This window comes from Pundamilia nyererei, unplaced genomic scaffold, assembly GCF_000239375.1.
Source record: "Pundamilia nyererei isolate P.nyererei 1_Seehausen unplaced genomic scaffold, PunNye1.0 scaffold00066, whole genome shotgun sequence".
NCBI lineage: Eukaryota > Metazoa > Chordata > Actinopteri > Cichliformes > Cichlidae > Pundamilia > Pundamilia nyererei.
Genome location: NW_005187467.1, coordinates 1,433,532 through 1,454,168, shown reverse-complemented (window position 1 = coordinate 1,454,168; position 20,637 = coordinate 1,433,532). Strand labels below are relative to the sequence as shown.

Genomic DNA, 20,637 nt, shown 5'->3' with positions numbered 1-20,637 from the left:
TATAAAGACAGAATGCAATAACTTACTTATCACTGAAATTCAGTGCTTAATAGAAATTGGGACATAGTGAAAAATACCAAATATTGCGGCTGATTGATAATAAAAACACAGGGCAAAGGGACATATTTGCAACTTTCTGGCATTACCTTGTCTTTTAATTGCACAGCATTTACTATAGTTTCAAAGAAATACATATTTTTTTTTCCTTTAATAAGTGATTTTTAGTTACTTAAAAATTCAAGACGTCTTTATATTTTAGCACCCAAACTTTTTAATAAAGTGAAATAAGCCAGACCTTTCATGAAAAGGTCATTGTCTGGATGGGAGCATTTGTTGCTTCAAAACCTGCCTTTGTTGTTCAGCGTTTATAGAGCCTTAGCTGAAGTTTCATCTGTGCACTAATCCACCTCCATATCATCATGGATGCTGGCTTTTTTGGTTGAGTTTGAGCATTAATGATAAGCCAGATATTTCTCACCTCTTTAGCGCAAATACATATATATCAAGTATATTTGATAATGGTTTGATTATTTGATGATGTGTATATATAGTATTTTCTGGATTCTACTAATTGTTCAATAATCGACTGAACAACTGATCATGAAATCCCCTGTTTTATTTTCTTAATAGTTCGTCCTTTGCATTGAGTTTTTATACTTCACAACTTTTGTTTTGTTGCACTTGTCCCCAATTTTTTGAAACATGGTGATGGCACCAAACCAAAAAACACTATCTCCGTTCATGATACAATTTTTTGTACTGAAATGAATAATGCTATCTCATGTTGAAATGTATTTTATCGTGATCATGATCATCATTTCTTTTTAACAAAAATATTTTTTCTATTTGCCATATCAGAAGACTCAAAACAGGACACTTCAAAAAGTAACTGGATTTTTGTTTGAAGACTATATTTTCTTTCTTTTGTGCTCTCCCCTCTAGTGGAATTGTGACTGAAATTGCTGGCAGTGGTCGGAGGGTTCATTCATTATATTTTTTCACTGGCTGTCAGCGGCGTGATTGAATATCTGTGATATGGTCAGACTATCATGCTCCAGCAGACTGAGTCCCTCTGCCATCCACATGGTGGATTAATGGTGTGATCTCTTTGACCGATTTACTTTGTGTGCAATGCAGGCAAATTGGACAGCTTGTTCCCAGATGACAGCTATATAGATATGGGAGAGATTGACGTGGGGCGTAAGGTCGCACAGCAGATTCCTCCTGGTATCTTCTGGAGATCCCAGGTCTTCATTGATCATCCCATGTACCTAAAGTTTAATGTGTCCCTAAGTAAAGATGCCTTAGTGGGGATCTATGGAAGGAGAGGTCTTCCTCCATCACACACACAGGTAGGCAATATTTACATGTCACTGATGCTGTTACAGTAAATGTATTCTACTGCACTTATTAATAGTATGACAGGTGAGTGCAGAATCTAAATGGTCGATGCACTTAGCATGTTTGAATGTTTGCGATGCCAAATCGCGTTACTCAATGTTGTGTTTTGTTTGCAAAAGACAATGGTGTATTGTAAATGTGATGTTTTATGAAACAATTTCCAATTATGCCTGCATTGTACAAGGATTCTTCTTCTTTTCCCATTCTTCTTCTGCCACAGAATATAAATTGGGATATTGTTTAAAAGAATCTATCTAGCCATGTAGGAACGTGTCATGAATGCAAACCAATTCCGAGTTTTCTCTATTCTATTAAAAATCGCTTTCTTGTTGCAGAAAGGATTTATGGAAAACTTCTTCAGGTTCAATACCATCTGAGAGTCGCACAAAAATATTGGGCAGATTTTCCGTCTGTATGTAGCCGAGAATGAGACATGTCGTGTTATTAATCATACCTTGCCACTTGCTTCGCACAGTTGAGATTACTTCTGTAAATGCAAGTGCAGTTCAGCAAAATTGTTTATAGCATGAATTTTGTTTCCGCTAATGTCCAGTGATATTGATTTTTCAGTCAGCCAACAGAGTTGCCTGTTTCCTCTATTTATGCTTCAAAGAAAATCATCTAGAGTGGAGTTTTCGTAATGTGGCTGATTACACATAGAATGGCAGATGAGTCAAGATTCCCTTCCTTAAGTAAATGAAAATGAAATGCCGTCTCATTGGTATTCATTGACTCAAAGCTGATGTGAAGCAAATCGGTGCAGATGTTATTTGGTAAACACTAACTTTACTTTAATTCCTCCAGCTTCCCTTTTTTCCACTGTAATAGTTTCAAACAAGGCTTTTATAAGATATGCGGACTCTGAAATTATCTCAGCCCATCCAGCCACGATGTGCCAAGACTTAACTCAAGCTCCTCTAGAATGATGAGTTATTCATGCAGACCAAATGATGCTCCACTATAAAGAGGGCTGAAAGCACTCAAGTCTCATGTGTCACTCTAATGGTGTGTCTGCGGTCCATCCATCAGTCTTTCTCACTTTCTGTGTTTCTGTCTGCAGTTTGACTTCGTGGAGCTTTTGGATGGGCGGCGGCTCCTGGCTCAAGACATCCATGGTCTGGAGGGGCCTGTGGCTATGCAGCGAAGCCTAGTACCCATCACTACACATGACACAGGCTTTATCCAGTATATGGACACCGGCATCTGGCATTTGGCCATCTACAACGATGGAAAAGAAACTGAAACTGTCTCCTTCCTCACCACTGCCATAGGTGGGTGCCCTGGGCATGACCTGCTGCTCAAACCTGTAATAGCAAACCGTAATCCCTATAATACCAACCAGGAGCGACTTTACCACAAACAGCACAGACTTGTAGGCCATGAGTCAGAAACACTGAGAGTTTAAGAGCCAAGGAAAGTGCAGGTTAATCAAGGTGAAGCTGAATATTACAAAATCAGGACATCAGTGCTATCCCACCATGCCCCTGAGTAGGGCATTGAGAGATCATAATATCCTCATTACCCTGAGTGTCTTCCAAGCGAATCAGGGGTCCAGCTTCTCAGAACCATTTGCATACAATTCAAAGTATGATTGTACCCTCCTGCTAGTGCCAGTTTTGATCACGATTTGCTCCAATTTCCATCTACTTTCCATATATCATTGTAGGAAAGATGTTTCCCTCCTCTAACTGTGTGGCACGCGGCTGTGTTTCAGACATACGTCCTTCTTTGTGGAGGTGACTTCATTTTGTACGCTCCTCTTTGTTCTCCCTAAAGCGCCTTTGATTAGCACTGCTGTATCAAGCAAGGTGTGAGAGGGCCTAAGGTGTCGACTTTCACGGGGATGGCAGCTGGGAGCTGTTCTCACATGCTCTTTAATTAAAAGCTCCTGGGCCAGAGTCCATCTGTGACAGGGGCTGTGCCAGGCAGCAGATCGATGAGAAGCTGTCCTCAACACCAAGTGGAGACAGGCAAGAGATGCACTATGCCCTCCCGCTGTGCCAACAACAGCTGTAATTCAATACTTAATATATGATATGACACAAAAAGGGGGAGTCAGGGCAGTATGTTTACTCGTGCTTATTTCTTCTTGACTGGGTGTGCATGAAGGCCTCCTGTGGTTTACATAAGAGAAAACATAACTAGGTAAGGTAGTCTGGGGTGGGGCGAGAACTCTGTCTCGATTGAGTCGTATTGGAGCTGATCTGCTCACAGGAGCTCAGAGGGAGGCAGAGGGGCCCTTTTTAAAATGGGTCACCGGTTAAGTGCCCTTCAGCAGAAACTGAATCTTACCAACTGCCTCACTTGTATTGAGCCGTGGAGAAATGGAGTTGACCTTCAAGTAGAACAGCCCAGGTGTAGAAATATATGTGAACAATATCGAACAGACACACTCAGAAACACCAGCAGCATTGTTTAAAAGACACTAAAAGTTAAATTATTTCTGTGTTTCTGACAATGCTCGTAGAGAAAATTTATATATAGATCTTTTTCCTTGCCATCAGTGTACTCTCTATGTGCAGCAAATGAAGGGTTTTCTTGGTGCACATAGCCATGCCATAATACATCTGGGGGGATGGAGCGTCCGTGTCTTTAATCTGGGTTGCTCCTCATTACTTGGCTGTGACTCCATGGCAATGTGAAATGTGTCCCACTGAATGTTTTGTATCACAACCCTCTGGAGCATGAAGCCATTTGTCCCTGCTGCCTGGTGCCAGAAATGCTTCAGCCTAGGCACGGCAAAGCAAAGGGAAGCAAAAACCCAGCACCACTGTCTTACTCTATGTCCCGTTTAACTCTCCAGCAGAAGTTCTTTCTGTACACAACCACCCATCATCCAAAGGTATTGAGCAACCTTAGAGAGCATGGCAAGTCGCTGATTAAACTTGCCTACTGCGCACTACTCTGTCCTCACCGACTGGAGACCCACACAATAGTTAGCTCCCCTGATATGAAGGGTAATGAATTTCAATGAAGCTCTGCTTGAATCCATGATTTATGCGCTGGCCTATGTTGAGTGTGTGGCTAAGAGATATTCAGGGCCTCCTTTCCATGCTCTCAGAGGAATCAGCCAATAGACATGGGCAATGTGCAGTCTACTAAACTGCAGCATTCAGAACAGGAGCACTCCAGTTCATGATTACTTAATTAAATGTGTATGTTGCAATGTTACAATGTTGCTCACCTATCAAATATCTCTGATATAGATACAATAACCTCTGTTATTGATGCTGGTATTCTAATGTCAGGGTATTGCGTTTGAATATCTCAGAGCCTTTCTTTATGAAAAATAATGGTAACCTATTTGAATCTATTGTATAAAGTGCAAATCTGGAATGTAATTATAAATCTGGGTGGGAATTGTTGATAGCTGGCTTGTAGACATCTCATATTCCTTTTCCCTAACCTTCAATCACTGCCCTACCTACACTGCTGGTCTCTGTAGCTTTGAGCAAAAAGTCCAAGCCTGCTGCTATAGTTAGATGTTCTTGTTGGAAGCCATCAAAACCCCACCAAAGTGCTGATTGCCTCAACCATGCCAGAGGATAGTTTCTCCTGCATCCCTTCACTAACACAAAATGGCAAAGGCAAGCCTGCAGCACATTAGATATCCGCAGCATTTCTCTGCTCGCTGCCTCCTCCTCCTCCTCCTTTTTGCTGTATCTCTGGTCTGCCTGTATCTCTTTCTCCCTCCTCTCTTTGTCTTTTTTTTTCCTCGGTCTTGCATTGCATCCTCAGTGATGATTGACTCTCCAGAGTAAAGGGAAGCTGAATCCATGGCTCACATTTCTAGCCATTTGTGGAGCACAAGAGATTCTTTGTTCTGTAAGTTTTGCCTCAGAGTTTCTGCTGCCTGAAGGCAATGGACAAGATTGAATATTTTTCAGCACCATTTCAGGCTTAATTCAGTGAGCATTGTGCTTCAGATTCCTGCTGCTGTCTGCAGAGATCAGTGGTCAGTCTTATTTCTAATAAAAGCAAGTGCCGGGACATGGTTCTGTAGCACAAATAACTGTTTTGCCAATTAATTTGATTTTGTTAGAGGGATTGCTAGAGGAAAGCTTGGAAAGAGTGTGTGTGCTTTGCTGATTGTTTGCATCAAAGTGCCTCAGTTTAAAGCCATACAGTTAATTGCAATGGCCACGTCCAAGCACTGCATGAAAAATGTAAATGACAGTGTAATTTATAAGAAAAACTTACAGTGTAAAACTGAGATCACAGAATAGCTCACGATGCCGTCAGATTTACCAGTCACAGCAGATAAATGCGGGTTCTAGAGTTGCAGACACTGTGCCATAAAAGAGTTAATTAGGCAGCTAGTACATGTGGTACTTAAGAGACTTTAATTCCTTTGTAACTTTTCATAGAAGCCTGAATAATTAGAACTTGTACCCTTTTAGTGAAAGCTCATATTTGTTGTGAAACATTAGTAACACTCAAAATGTTTTGCATTGAAAAAGAAATGTTGACAGGATTGGATCCTCCATGCTTATGACTGTCATTAGCAAAGGGATAATAATCAACCCAAAGAAAATGAGTGGGAGGAAAATTGTTTTTCAAACCACATTACTCAGAAAATCTTTTGATTGCTCTCTTGCAGACTCTATTGATGACTGTCCCAGTAACTGCTTTGGGAACGGTGACTGTATTGCTGGAACATGTCACTGCTTTTTAGGATTCAAAGGACCTGACTGTGGGCGAGGTGAGTCACTATCTCACTCATGTTACCTCTGTTAATCATTCAGATGCATTTTCCAATTTATATTCTCTGCATGGCTCGAACAAAACAATTTTACTCCACAATTGCTTTAGTTGTACTTAAGACCTGTTTTATTTAATTAGGCAGTAATACTCGAAATGGTTCAGTACTCATACTGGAGTATTGGGTTGCATATGAAAGAACTCTATAAAAAGCTTTAGATTATAGGGCTAGTATTCACTCATTCTTTCAATTATTAAAGAAAGGCTCTATTAGTTTTTCTCCACATAAAAACAAATTCAGGCAGTGTGTTAGAATGATGGTAGGTTGTTTTTGTTACCTCTTTACACATACTGAACTGCCATCTGTTATCCATGTGTTGATCAGCACCATGCCTGACACTTTAATTCAGCTAATTTTTGTTCTTATGTTTTTTACCAGCCATTGTTAAGACGTTAGATATTTGTTGGCTGCCTTTGTTAGAATATATGGCACATCTGCTCTAGATGCCAAGGTACAGTAGTTTGTGCTAAATAATATTTACCAGACAGGACACCCTTTAACATTTTGGTCATTGTCAGAGCGAGGCTTTAACAAACACTCACTATTCTTTGTGCATGAAGAAGTCCATTCAGACGGATGTATGCTGTCTGCTCTTTTCAAAGCTGCCTGTCCAGTGCTGTGCAGTGGGAATGGTCAATACCTAAAAGGTCGCTGCATGTGTCACAGCGGCTGGAAGGGCTCGGAGTGTGACGTTCCCACCAACCAGTGCATTGACATCACTTGCAGCAACCACGGGATCTGTATAGTCGGGACCTGTATCTGCAACCCTGGCTACAAGGGGGAAAACTGTGAAGAAGGTGATTGTTTTAATATGTCATGGTTATGTATCCTAAACTAATAAAATCCTACATAATGTGGCTGCTGTAACCGCCGTCTTAGCCTGTTAGTGCTTGACATTTTACTCATAATGGGAATGGCTATTAAGTTGGTATGGCTTACAGTCTGTTGAGTAGTAAAGACAGGACATCCTCTATGAAGAGCATTATAGCCATAACAGTTCATAATCCGCATCCTAGGTGACTTTTCCTGTATAAATCATGGCTATAAGGCATTATGTTAATGGAAACAGTCCATTTATTGTCTGAAATTCTGAAAAAAAGTCTGATGTTAATCTTCTGGGAACTTCAGATTCATCCTTTGCTGGATAAGGCTTGACCAGATAAGATTGAAGGAGCCATTGTGTTTGTCAGCTCTTGAAGGCTCTCATTTCAAGATGAAAAATGGACCCTGGGAGTTTGATAAATGGGGGTTTCTGACATCCATAGGCCCCCATTCTATTTTAGGTGGAGCGTTAGCCATAAGGAGTGGAGGGGAATGTGGACGAGAGCCCTTTAACATTTTTACCTTTCTTCCATATGACCTTCAGCCACAATGATTAATTGCCAGGAGAGAGTTTCTTGTCAGTTAGCCTCTGATCTTTGTGCCTTGTGCCCAAACCATCTGCTAAGAGGCAAGAGATCCTGTTTGTCTTACTATAACAGCCTTTATAGCCATTTATGTCATGGTAAAGGGGAGCTGCCATGCCGTGGCCTACAGCTCACAGTGACTAGATATTGCTCGTGCTTGGTGCCCGTTTGCCATCTGTGTGTACCATGTAAATATTGTTTGGTAGAAAAAAAACATTAATATTCTGATCATACTCTCCCACAACTCTTGTTCCTTTCAAAGTGAACACTCATTTAGCACGTCAAGGGAAAGCATTAATTTGATATTTGTTGACTAATTGAACTTGTACGGTGTGCACTGAGACAGTGTACAAAAGCCACTGCATGGGAAGCAAATGCAAACTCTTCAAACTGTCTAGAAACTAGAGTTGACTATCTAGTTTTGCCCCAGGCTTTCCTTACCATTCCTGTAGATTCTGTTAATGGTTTTGGATTATTCAGCTTTGAATTATGCATTATGGTGGCTTTGATTTGCGAAAAACATGCTCATATTAAACAGCCTTCGCTCTCTGAGAGGATTTTTTGCTGTGAGATAATGGGAGGGTGCCAGCACAAGCGTGGGCAGTACCTGTAGTTTTGTGCCATGAGACATACTGTGAAAACAGCCATTTAATTAGCTTCTCTGTAAATCTTGTCACTGATTTTTGAAAAAAAGATGGACCTCCTTGAATAATTTACCCCCATTGGACACGAGCTAAGCTGAGTGCATCTGCAGCTGAACTGCAGCCTATTCCAGTTGCCATTGTACTTTGGCTCAAATAGAGATGCCAGGTTGCCTCTGAAAGAGAGAAACAGCAGGTGACTAGTGTGTCTAACACTCTCTCTTTGGAACCTTTTTAGTGGACTGCCTGGATCCAACATGCTCAGGCCGAGGGGTTTGCGTCCAGGGAGAGTGTCACTGCTTTGTCGGGTGGGGAGGGCCAGGATGTGAGAGCCCTAGGGCCTCCTGCATGGACCAGTGCTCTGGACACGGAGCTTTCCTGGCAGACACAGGAACCTGCAGCTGTGATCCCAACTGGACAGGCCATGACTGTGCTACAGGTGAGTACTTCACTCAAAACAGAGTAAATATTGGCGAAAGCCCTTCTCACAGGCCAGTGCTGATTTAACTCTGATTAGCAAGTAAAAAAAAAAAGCAGTGCATCCACAGAAAATGTTGCCTTCAGTTCAGTTCAGTTAAATGTTTCTTAGTGCGGAATATGAGCAGGACATACACAATTATTAATGTAGCTTTTCAAAGACATAGAGAAAAAACAAAATGTAAATACTGAAGTAGTTTATTACTTATATCTTGGCATCTGGTCAGCACTGTGAGTGAATACGGTAGCACGCGTTTAGTAGCTAATATAATTATAGGTGATATGTATAATAATTTTCAGGTTTAATGGATCACAACAACAAAATACCTTGACATCTCTTTTAGTGTACCTTTGGTAATTGCTTTTATCCTTTCAGAGGTAAATATTTGTTACTTTCTTTAAAGAGTATGGCTCACATAAAAGCCATAATTATTCTCATCAGTGATCAGTAGGAGGTCCTTCGATGGCTATCAGATTCTTTTGATTTGGTTCTAAATGTAATTCTCTTACAAATGGTTGTAGTTGTAGAAAAAAGAAAGACAGATAACAGAGATGTTGTCAGAGCCATGATCTAATGCAAGTTTTCGCTCTTTTTTGAGCTCTGGATTTCTTTACATCGGTGCATTGGTTCACAGCTGACTTTTTTCCTGCTCTGAAGCGTTGTTCCTATTGCGTTCATCACGTCCATGGGGAATGCCCTCTCTTGTTATTCAAAGTGTAGAAACAGCATATGATACAGTTTCATAGCTAGAATATACCTTCTACAGGATTTAAGCACGAAAAAAAGGTTTTGTGTTTTTTACAATATAGGTTACAAGTAGATTCTTAAAGTGAAACATAGGTAACATCAGATTTGCACTCTGAGAAGTCTAACCAAATTCACATTAAAGGAAAAAAAATTTTTTTTTTGTCTAAACATGAAGAATTTAAAAATTCACTCGACATATAAATGTGTTTATATTTGTTGACTGTATTTGTAGCAGATGGAAGTTTCAGAGAGCTCCAGCTCAAATTTGTTTATACAGGGACCAGAACAATTTTCAGTATTTTCATTTGCACACAATTTGGATCCTCAGAAAATATTTTTTGAAAAGACTATTTTAATACACCAGTCGCTTTGCTTCATGAATCCTTTTATATTCTTGGCAGACGCAATGACCTATTAGGTAATCCTGAGGATTTTATGGGGAAATGGGCAGTTAGTCTGAGTTTGCCTCACAGAGAAAAAAAGCTCTGCAAATGATGATGAGCTGGCTTTTTATTCTCCTTTATCCTGCTCATTGTAGAGTTTTCTGTGGTCTAATACGACACTAAGCTTGGTGGTAGGGTAGTATAGTTGGCACCGATAACCTTTCAGACATGGCAAAGAAAAAGATGGAAAGCTTTCGATACATTTTTCAAGATTCTTTATCGCCTCTTGCACTATTCTTTTAAGTCAGAAACTCGTTTTCTCGTGTTGCTTTGGGACAGTACAGCCTAGGTGAGCACGGCTGGTATAATGCTGTTAGTAGCCATAAAACAATGCCTGAGGTTTTATGTCCTTTAATATGTGTGTTTTTATGCCATTTTTGCTATTCCTCCACCCAGAGGAAAGTTTGTTTACTCTGTCCTTTAGTGCAAATGGTAACTGCCATCATGGGAATGGGGGTATTTCTCACTGAGGGCTCCTCTGGCCACAGATAATGAGGGTTTGCCTGCAGGCTGTAATTGGATCTTTATCATGTTAAAGGTTTCTACTTTGTTCCAAGTGAACAGTTGTCTCACAGTCAGTTTGAGTCTGTTTTCTCTGACCACTGTGTGTTGTAGTAACTGGTTGAGTTTATGGGAGGGGGGGGGGATTGTGTGTGTGTGTGTGTGGGGGGGGTTCCGCATTTTTCTTGATTTTTAAAAAAAAAAATTGTGTTCTTGAGCTCAATCACTGTTGTTTACTAATGTTCACTATGCTCATTACTACTTCCTTCTTAACTGTAATAGTTTTCAGAGGACGTAGAAGGTGTAGTTTGACAGAAAATATTTTATTCATAAAATGATTTATAAGCTCTAACTATTCCGTGTTTGCATGTGATTTCCGTTTGTTTGTATGTTGGTGTGCATAAGCAGCCTGTCAGGCACTAATACTGCCAGCACACTTTACCTAGAAATCAAAAGTCAGATGGAAAATCAGCATTTGCATACTTTGTGCTGAGCTGTAATTAGCAGAAGAGAGTGATTCTGATAAAAGCTTTTTAAGCTGGTAATGCCATGTTATGGTTTGTGGCTGAAAATACCACTCTGATTTAATTTGTAACAATGGCAAAATAGGCACTGTAAAGGCGGTAATTGACTTATTACAAGATTTTACCTCCGGTTTGGTCCCCTGTGGTCAAATTTGAATTGGCTTGGCTAATAAGCCAGGAATACATGGCTATTGTTCATCGTTGCCCATACTGCTAAGCCCCTTTTATTACAAAGTAGTTAATAAAGAGGTTAACATTTCAATGAGATTCATAAGTAATCTGTCAGCGTTTAATTTCTTTCAGCTTTCAGCTTGTCATACTCTCCCTCGAGTTCATGTGATGAGGGTAATGTCCCAGGCTCTATCACACCCAGTCAGGGAGGTCTTTCAGCTGCCACACAATAGCATCAGCCAGGCTTTACAGCAGCACTGTCTTTCAGTCTCCTTCATTGCGTCAGTGTACTTCTTCCTCTCGTGTGCAGCACTTAGAGAAAATGAAGAAGAAAACCCCCCCCCCACCAAAAACCAGTGTATTCATATCCTCTGCTTCAAATCATTTTGTGGAATCTTGCCTCCTTCCTGTAGACCACAGTAGAACATGTTGCAAAGCTTTGACCGCTTCATGTACAAGAAGGGACATAACGTTTACAGTTTAATCAAAATGGCAGAAGTGACATTGTTGCCATTTCTACAAAAAGTTTCAGCTGAGCATTTTTTCCTCTTCACGCCTTTTGTAGCACAAAAAGCTAAATTTACAAAAGAGGAGAAGAGGAGAGGAAAAGAATAAGTCTGCTAAGGCTGCCACAATCCTTGTCTTTTCTTGGTAATGGACTTATTAGATTTGTATTGTCAAAAAGGATTGCCCCTTATGAGGTGCAGGAATTTCTTTTCAGCTGCCATCAGACAAGGTAGTGGAGCGTGGCTGCCTTTCCTTGACAATAAATTCTGGATTTGTCTTTTTTTCACCCTTGTCGCCTTGTCCCATCACCGCCTTGTCTTCCCTTTTCCATCCCACTTCCACCTCCCCCCCTCCTTTTCTTTCTTTCTGTCTTCCCCCCACTCTCTTTTTTTGTCCCTTTCTATTTCTCTGTCTCCCACAGAGATTTGTGCATCGGACTGTGGTGGTCATGGCATTTGTGTTTCGGGCACCTGCCGCTGTGACGATGGCTGGATGGGCACTGGGTGTGACCAGAGGGCGTGTCACCCACGCTGCAACGAACATGGCACTTGTAAGGACGGCAAATGCGAATGCAGTCCGGGTTGGAACGGAGAACACTGCACTATTGGTAAGATGGGAATAGGTTTTGGGTTTGGTTGGGGCGGGTGGTGTCTCTGTGTTTGGGAGGGGTTTGGGAGGCCAACAAAGGCAAAGACTGACATTCTGCCTGCCTATGTGAAGGGAAGGGTCTAGGTGGAGAAGAGTGGGAAAAGCATGCTTAATTGAATTTGTGCAACTCAGTAAAGCATGAACAGGTTTACTCAAGGATCTGAAGCTTGCCTTCATGCATTTTAATGTGGGAATGTGCTAAGGTGTCCTTTCATTTTACTCATCCTTTTCCTCATCTTTTTCTTTGCTCCCTTTCCGTTTACTATTAATTTCAAATGCTTACACGTGAGTCATTGTGAGTAGGTCAACCACTGCTTTTCGCCGTGTTTATGCTAGCGATTGTTCCCCTCCAAACACTTGCAAAGTAAGGTTTTCAAAACCTTGACTGAATGTCAAGAGCTTTCCTGAAAACCTTGGCTCACATAAGCCAGTAGAAAGTTCAGCCTACTAGAGTCATTATATGCTGTGTATTTTGCAGTGGTTCTATGCTAGGAATAGTTCATGGATTGATCATTTTGGTAGTTTTTGTATTTTTGGGGGTGAAAAAAGAAAACAGTTTATATTTAAAAAGAGCAGCATGGTCTACACAACACTTTAGATTGAAAATGTGCTTTCAGCATGTTTGCTTTGATGGAGGTGGCAACTCCCGCTGTGAGCATTTTGTGAGCATTTTTCTGTCACCGGGAAATGGTGACTGCAGTAATCTGCAAACATCAAAGTGCCCCCAAGTTGTTATCATAACTAAGCAGTAGTTGACCTCTGTTTGTGACCTGTCCTCTTTGTTTCACATGCCCTTGTTTGACAGGATGGCATGAAGATAATTTAGTTCTGCTGTTGGATTTCTGAGGTTTGACAGTTTCAGTTTAACTTGAGGTCATTAAGAGAAGTGTTTTAATGCAGTTAGCTTTCTGATATTTCTGATATTTTGTGTCAACGCTGTCAAACCTCCATTAAACATCGGAGAAAATCCACAGGATATGCTATGTGATGTGTGCTTTGCAAGACTGCAACTTTGGCATTCTGTGTTCATGTATGGATGCATCTCTTCTCTTCTCTTCTCTTGATAATATTGGATAAGCTATTTGAATGGATTTATAGAGCTATATAAAAGATGTACCAATCAATTGACCACAGACTGCAATTGGCTGGCAGCCTGGACCGGTGACCAGCCAGTTAGTCTCATATATGTCTGATTACAAGTGGATCCACTTCATGCATGGATAACACAGCCCGACAGACACGCTAACATGTCATTAGTGTGTGTCTGTGGCCATAAGCAAGTTTTTTTTTCTGATTATTGTGGAAGACGCAAAATTCACCAAAACTTTGTAGCAATAAACGTGACACTAGCTAGACTGAAGCCAGCAGACTAAGTAAGAGTCTCAGTATGAGTAGTGAAAATATCTAAGCCGTTAACATGAAAATTATGGAGATGGGTAAAAAACAGAAAAGGGTTGATGCCCTGTTATCTAGTAATAAACTTTCTGAAAAATAAAGTAAGTAATTTAAATCTAGATCTATACATATTAAATACAATTGTATATGCTGTAATATAAACCTGTTGCAACTGCTTTTTGTTTATTAAGGTAAAATATCTCAGGTAGAGGTGGGTGTACTGCAGAAAGCGCACCTCTGTCCAGTAGCACACTTTATTTTCACTTGTTTAACTTAAAGAAAATTCTGTGACTTAACTTCTGTTGGGGGAAATGTAAAGTTTAATTATTTAATTATTAAAACCGAATTTTACATTGACAAAAACTTAATTTGTGCAAGTATGTGTTGTCAGTTATAGTTTTCAGGAAAAGAAAGTACTATGCGCTAGTATTCTAGCACTTTTTATATTTACTCCATGTTTACTTCAGTGCTGTTGCAGAAACAAATGTCTCAGTGGTATACAGTATGACACATTCATCTAAACGGAACTACCAAACGGAGTATGTGTTAAAATAAGGTCCGCAGCAGTCAGCTTTGTGTTACTAATATAGGAATAGAATTAAACTAAAGCTCTGTCACTGTTTGCTGACAGCTGTTACTGAGCAAGGTGCCAAATGGACAAAGATCTTTTTTTCTCACAGCAGTCTCATGCATATTTTGAACCAGGGCTGCATGAGCCTCGACTCAGTTTGTGAATGTTTTATACACTGGCTTTACATTATTGATGGGGCTTTTATAAGTGCCATATTGAGATCCCCACTGAACAAGAATATTCTTCCATGTCGTCTATTTAGAAGCTAAAGATCTCGATTTGAATCAATTTTCATTATCGAGAGCTCCGCGTTGGCCTCGAGTCTCAAGCTGTGGAGCACAGGAGATCCGATTTGGCCCGTGCGCTGGCAAAGCCTCTGGCGACCTTATCGTATATAGAGGTGTTTGAAGATTAAAAGCACCGTTTGTTGAACATCCTGACCTCCTGTGCAATATCGCTTAAGAGATTTAAGGGAAGTAACGTGCGCATCAATCATGTTGCCTTTTAAACACTCCCCTGAGACGTTCTGCCGATCTCAGCAGTTACTAAATAGTGACAGATTTCACTTTTTTATCCTTTTGCTCGCTTCCTCTGACTCTTTCTCATTTTCATTCTCTTTCTCTGTGTTCCACAACTGTCCCTGCCTTTTTTCCATTTCCATCTCTCTCCTCTGTGTTGGTTCGTATTTGTTGTGTTGCTTGTAGTGCGTGCATGTAATGCTTCACGTCAGCATTTTTCGTCTTTTTTAATTACCTTTTGTACTGTAAACTAACACATTGCCTTGCTGTCCTGTCATGGAAGTGGCACTGTTCAGACCTCCCTTATATGTCCTGTCTTTTATCTCCCAAGCTCACTATCTGGATAAGGTAGTGAAAGGTATGGCATTCCTCCTTCCTTCTATTTTGGCCTCCTCCCATTGTAAATCCAGCCAGCATTAACAAATCATATGCACACACCATGCTTTTCCCCTACATTGACATATGCAAACACTATGCACTTCTTGTTCAACTCATTCTTAAGATCCCACATCTCCCATCAACTTTTATTTTACCATATTGTCACACAGTAATCTCCACTTAGCACTTTCGCACCTGGTTAGTGAATTTATGGGGCTTTCTTTATGTGTTGAGTAATTGGTGTGCTTGTATCCTTTCTTTCTCAATTGGGGGATGTTGGGAAAGGGCCTTTATAACCTGTGCCATGCATTATGAATGAGCATGCAGCTGTGAGAGGGGCCTGATAGGTGCTGAGGCCGCATCCTCTCTAATTAAAAGAGTTCATGGTCTGGTTGGTGCTGGGTAAGCAGGGGGTACAGGCTTTGCTGCAGCCCTGCCTTCCTGCCTCCAGCTACCCTTCTTGCTCTCACTGCGTCCTTGGTAATGGACCACCTGGCATAGGATGGTCTGCCAGAGGAGGTCTTCGAACACTTGCAAGCTCACGTTTGGAGCTGTTTCAGGAAGGATTGGGTAGAGCTCAGCAGGGACTCCTCTCTGAAAGGCATGCCAATTAAGTTGAAGTGGTGCCAATTGAAAGTGTATTTTTATTTATCCCTCTAATAAACATTGTGAGCTTTCTAATCATCTGTCTCTACTGGTTTAACCGCAGTTGTTTTGTCCATTTGTTCAGTAATAACACAAGAAATGACCGAAAGTGCCTGGACACAAGGCTTCAGTGCACAATCTTGTTTTTATTGGAGTTCTAGATGAGTTTTTGTTTTACTTATAATTGCTGAGAAAACATTTGTCAACATGCCTTATACAGTAGTTATTGGCCGCTCTCCTAAGCAGCTGTTCACAGTTCATCAAATGTCCACGGCCCATGGACTGCTCTGTAGTGTGGACAAACAGCTCCAATTGAAAAAGCCTGAACCAAACTTATTTGCCTGAACCAAACTAGTTATTTAACAGGTTTAAATAATCAAATAAGGATTTGGGTTATTTGGTGAAATGTGTTCCTGATTACTATTTTATATTATGTTTTACTATTGGAAATATAGTTCTGTTTTGGGGTTCTTTTTTCATGGTTACAATAAGACGTGATTGTAGTGCAGAATTTTAGCTTTAATCCAAGAGGTTTAACAGTAGTATTACACTGACCTTTTATAAATTATAGCCATTTGTATACATAGTCCTACATTTTCCGAGCCTCCAGAGTAATTGGAAAATTGATTAACATGCAGTTTCACAACCAGGTGAGCTGCTCATATCATTATTTTACGACAGATTCAACAAATAAAAAATTTGGAGTTGATTAACATTTTGAACATGTATTCGGTAGCTTCTCGCTGGAATTCTCAAGGTTAGGTACAAAGAAATGTTGATGCAAGTGAAGGAAAAGGCCATTGCATTCTTAAAAAAGAATAATAATATAATAGTAAGAAATTAACTTGAGCCCTAAAACTTTAGTAATGCGCAAAAGAATAATTTGGTACAATTTGTCCCAGAATGATGGGAAGTTGAAAAGTATACAGTAGTCAAAAGAACTGCTGTTGATCTGAAGAAAACCACACTGTCCAACATGGTGTAGACAATGTTATGGCATGGCTGTGTATGGCGTCCAGTGTAACTGGCCACTAGTGTTTATTGATCAAACTACTGAAAGAAAAGCTGGAATAATTCGAAGTGTACGGGGCTGTATCTCTGCTCAGATTCAGCCAAATGCGACAGAAATGATCGGACGACTTATCACAGTGCAAATGGATAATGACCCAAAGTAAACTGCACAAGCAACTCAAGAGTTTCTCAAAGCCAGGAAATGGGATATTCTTCAGTGCCCAAGTCAGTCATCTGATGTCAGCCCAGTAGAGCATGCTTTTCAGTTACTGAAAACAAAAATAAAGGCAGAGACCCACAAACAAGCAGCCACTGAAGGTGGCTGCAGTAAAGGCCTGGCAGAGCATCTAAAGGAAGCAAGCACTGCATTTGATTACAACTATGTGGTGTAGAATTCACAAAGTCATTGCCTGTCGTGATTTTCACAAAGTATTTAAAACAGTGCTTATTTTTAAAATTACATTACTTTTTTCAATGACTGCATCAAATGCATCTAGGAAAACCAGACCTGCTCTCTTCTAAATGAGACATCGGGTCTCAATGGGACCACCTGTATACATTTTTTTTATCCGGTCTTCCTTCTCTCACCCCACCTGGTCTCGGCAGATGGCCGCCCCTCCCTGAGCCTGGTTCTGCCGGAGGTTTCTTCCTGTTAAAAGGGAGTTTTTCCTTCCCGCTGTTGCCAAGGTGCTTGCTCATTGGGGGTAATATGATTGTTGGATTTTTCTCTGTTTGTATTATTGTAGGGCTGATAATGGGGGACTATATAAAAATGACTGCAATTCCTAAACAGTGAATGCAATGCTTTTGTCGTTGTTAAAACCCTTGTGCACTTGAATTACATCTTGATTTATTTAAATTCTAAAAAGCAGCATTAAAGCAAAAGGGGAAGTGTTGCCTATGCCATTAAAAACATTTATATGGGATAAATGTGCATAAGTAAAAGCAGTGTGGGCTGTTCTTTGAATTGTTTATGCTATGACTCATGTCATAGTGTCACCTTTACTCTGTAGCTAACCGAGAGATCTACAACAGTCATCCCCCTAAATGCGTATACTTGTTTCTGTCTCACTACTGATCTTTCTCCCATTCATATGTCCACCAATCACTACACCTGTCTCTTCTTTTCTCAGTATCTCCCTCTTTTGCTCCCATTCTTTCTGTGTGATGTAAAAGCATACAGTAGAAAATGCTGCCCCACTGTCTTTAGTCGATAAAATGGGTCAGTTTAATATTCTTTCTATTAAGGCAGCCTTCCTGCAACACAAACGGCTGTTCAGATGTGTTTTTGATATCCTGTGAATTTACCCTATGCCTCTGTGAGAGGATACAGATCACAAGGTATCAGATAAATGTCGAAGAATGGGCAAGATCATCCTCTAATCTATGCCCTTGTAAAGATATAACCAAAGAAAAACATTGGAATATTGTACCTGTCGTTATGCTCCAGCCAGCTTTTCACTCCCTTGGGGTCACTTCCCCCGGAACAGTAGTTCTTGCAAAGCCTGCCTCTGCACAAAGCTACTGAGGTAACCTTTATCCATTTTAAACTATACTATGTTATATTCTTTTCTTCTTCTCATAATGACAAAACAAGCATTGTATGTTATTGATAGCTGAAAAGTGTCTTGGGACAGTTTATCAAATAATAAAATGAATTATTTTTTCAATAAGTAAAACACCAAACTCTTGTTTTTTTTTCAGCGGACGGAAATACCAGCACAATACACCACTGCTCTCATTAACAAACTGTAGCGGCATAGATATGAGAGTCCAGTCCACTGTAGTAATGAGTGAATATTGATGTAGAAAATCCCGCTTATCTGATTTTACTGCAAAGGGATATTAGAAGCTTCACGGAAGGTATATCAAATTAATCAGCCTCTGCCGAGGGTCATTATGGCTGCCCTCACCCATTTAAAATCTTATTGTTACCCGATAAATATTAGCTCTCACCTCACATTTTTGTCATTTTTTTCAAATTTGTAGTTTTCTTTTCCCATAAATAGCGTACAGTGTCCGTGTGTTACTGCTATTTGATTTTCATTGCCGACCTTTGTCTTTGTCCATTTTGTTACGCAGAGGGCTGCCCTGGTTTGTGCAATGGAAATGGTAGGTGCACTCTGGGTAACAATGGCTGGTACTGTGTGTGCCAGCTGGGCTGGAGGGGCACTGGCTGTGACACCTCTATGGAAACTGCCTGCAGTGATGTCAAGGACAACGATGGAGGTAAAGTCACAAACAACACACAATGGTGCCTTCTGACACTGGCCAGGCATCAACAGGGACTCTTAACCAGACATGATTTGACTATAAAATTAACCACCCTTGTGCTTGAGAATATCCTGTACGTACATTTATGCTTTCCAGGCTCAGTTGCTCTCTTATACAGGTGAAGTTGAGGAATGGCTTCCAGCCAGGCACCTGGACAACAGGTTTTTATTAAAAAGCAGAGTACCTGGCCCTGAGGTCTTGAACATTCGCCGGCCCCAGGAGGAAGTCTACGCTCTGCCCTCTAACTAGCCCTGAGCAGAGCCAGGCACACACACAGAGCCAGCCAGGAGGCTGCACCACTCTTGAGGCCAAGTGGGAGACGTGACTTCCTTTCTTCCAGACCTCATTCTGGGCTTGAGCTATGCACTAGCATCCCTTATTTATGCAGGGGCTGTTTGTCTTCCGATCACTGTACAGGGACCACACAGCTCTCAATAGTAAAAGGAGGGTGCTTCTGGGGATTTGACTGAATCCTGACAGCAGGGTTTATTTTTATCACCCATCTGGCCAGATAGGCCCCTTAAAGCAAAGGCTAGGGAGTCCAGTGACCCACTTCAGCAAAGAAAAGTGCAATGCACAGCAGCTCTCTTTGTCATGTATTCCTTAAATTACTGACAGAGAGCCATGAGCAATGTTACAAGTTCCGACCATCAAATAAGGAGGATATGTACACGTGTACACGTGTACACGTAAGAAACACTGAGTAAAGCAACAGGTCGGAACTGCTCTATTTTTTCTCACTGCTATGGTATATTAAATAAATTATATATTTAATTTTGACTCCTATTCATGTATATAAATTGTCTCTGTTTGTGTAATAATACAACAGGCAAATAAATAATCCTTTCTTGTCTAATTCGATATCAAGTAAAATATAAGGTATGAAGCCCTAAAATTTTAACAAGAAGAATAATATCCATAAAAAAGACAAATATACAGTGCAAAGTTTTGGGCATAAAGAAAACATATACTACACATGATACATTTATTAGACCATTACCCAATTTAAGGCTTTACCACAGCTGCCCTAAATTGACAGTACTGGAAATTTTATTTATTTTATTCATGTTCTTGTAATAGTCAATCTACCAGTAAGCCTAAGTTTGTTAATTAAAATATTTTTAATGTTAAAATATATTTATTGTTGTTATCCACAAATGTTAAAATTTACTATTTTACAAAAGAAACAAAGTAAAACATGTTAGTATTATTTTTTGATTAACACAACAAATTAGAGTTGTTACATTTACAGCCTCTTGAATGTGATGCTTGATTAATTTGTGAGAAAACTCCAGTGTGTCGGCTCAAGTTTGGGTATAAAAACATTAATTCAGTTTGTTACTTCCCTAGCAATATATTTTTTTAGTTTTAGCTTATATTTCTGAAATATTAATTTTCTCTTATTTTTTTTGGACAAGTGGTCTAATAAATTTGATAAGCTAATAGCAGAAGCACAAAGTAACAGACAAGGTTAAAGATGGAAACACAACACACTCATCCGAGGACACACAGTTGATGAATTTCGGACGCATTTGAAATTCAGCAGTGCCAAAAAGCAGCTGGGCTCCGATAGTTTCTCATGGGAGACTTTGAAACGATCTTTTTAGAACATTTTG

General features: G+C 40.2%; 1 protein-coding gene across 9 annotated transcripts in view; it reads left to right on the top strand.

Annotated features, from left to right (window-relative positions):
- The window catches only part of tenm4 (teneurin transmembrane protein 4), a 144,042-nt gene that overhangs the window by 77,200 nt on the left and 46,205 nt on the right, over positions 1–20,637 (top strand). For 5 of the 9 annotated variants that reach the window (XM_005735954.2, XM_005735951.2, XM_005735952.2 and 2 more), the window contains 8 exons: positions 1,138–1,352; positions 2,462–2,672; positions 6,002–6,103; positions 6,766–6,960; positions 8,449–8,649; positions 12,003–12,188; positions 15,045–15,071; positions 18,830–18,976. In XM_005735954.2, the coding sequence (XP_005736011.1) occupies positions 1,138–1,352; positions 2,462–2,672; positions 6,002–6,103; positions 6,766–6,960; positions 8,449–8,649; positions 12,003–12,188; positions 15,045–15,071; positions 18,830–18,976 (1,284 nt within the window). The remainder of the gene's footprint in view (positions 1–1,137; positions 1,353–2,461; positions 2,673–6,001; positions 6,104–6,765; positions 6,961–8,448; positions 8,650–12,002; positions 12,189–15,044; positions 15,072–18,829; positions 18,977–20,637) is intronic. The other 4 variants (XM_005735955.2, XM_005735953.2, XM_005735950.2 and 1 more) reach the window with 1 other exon arrangement.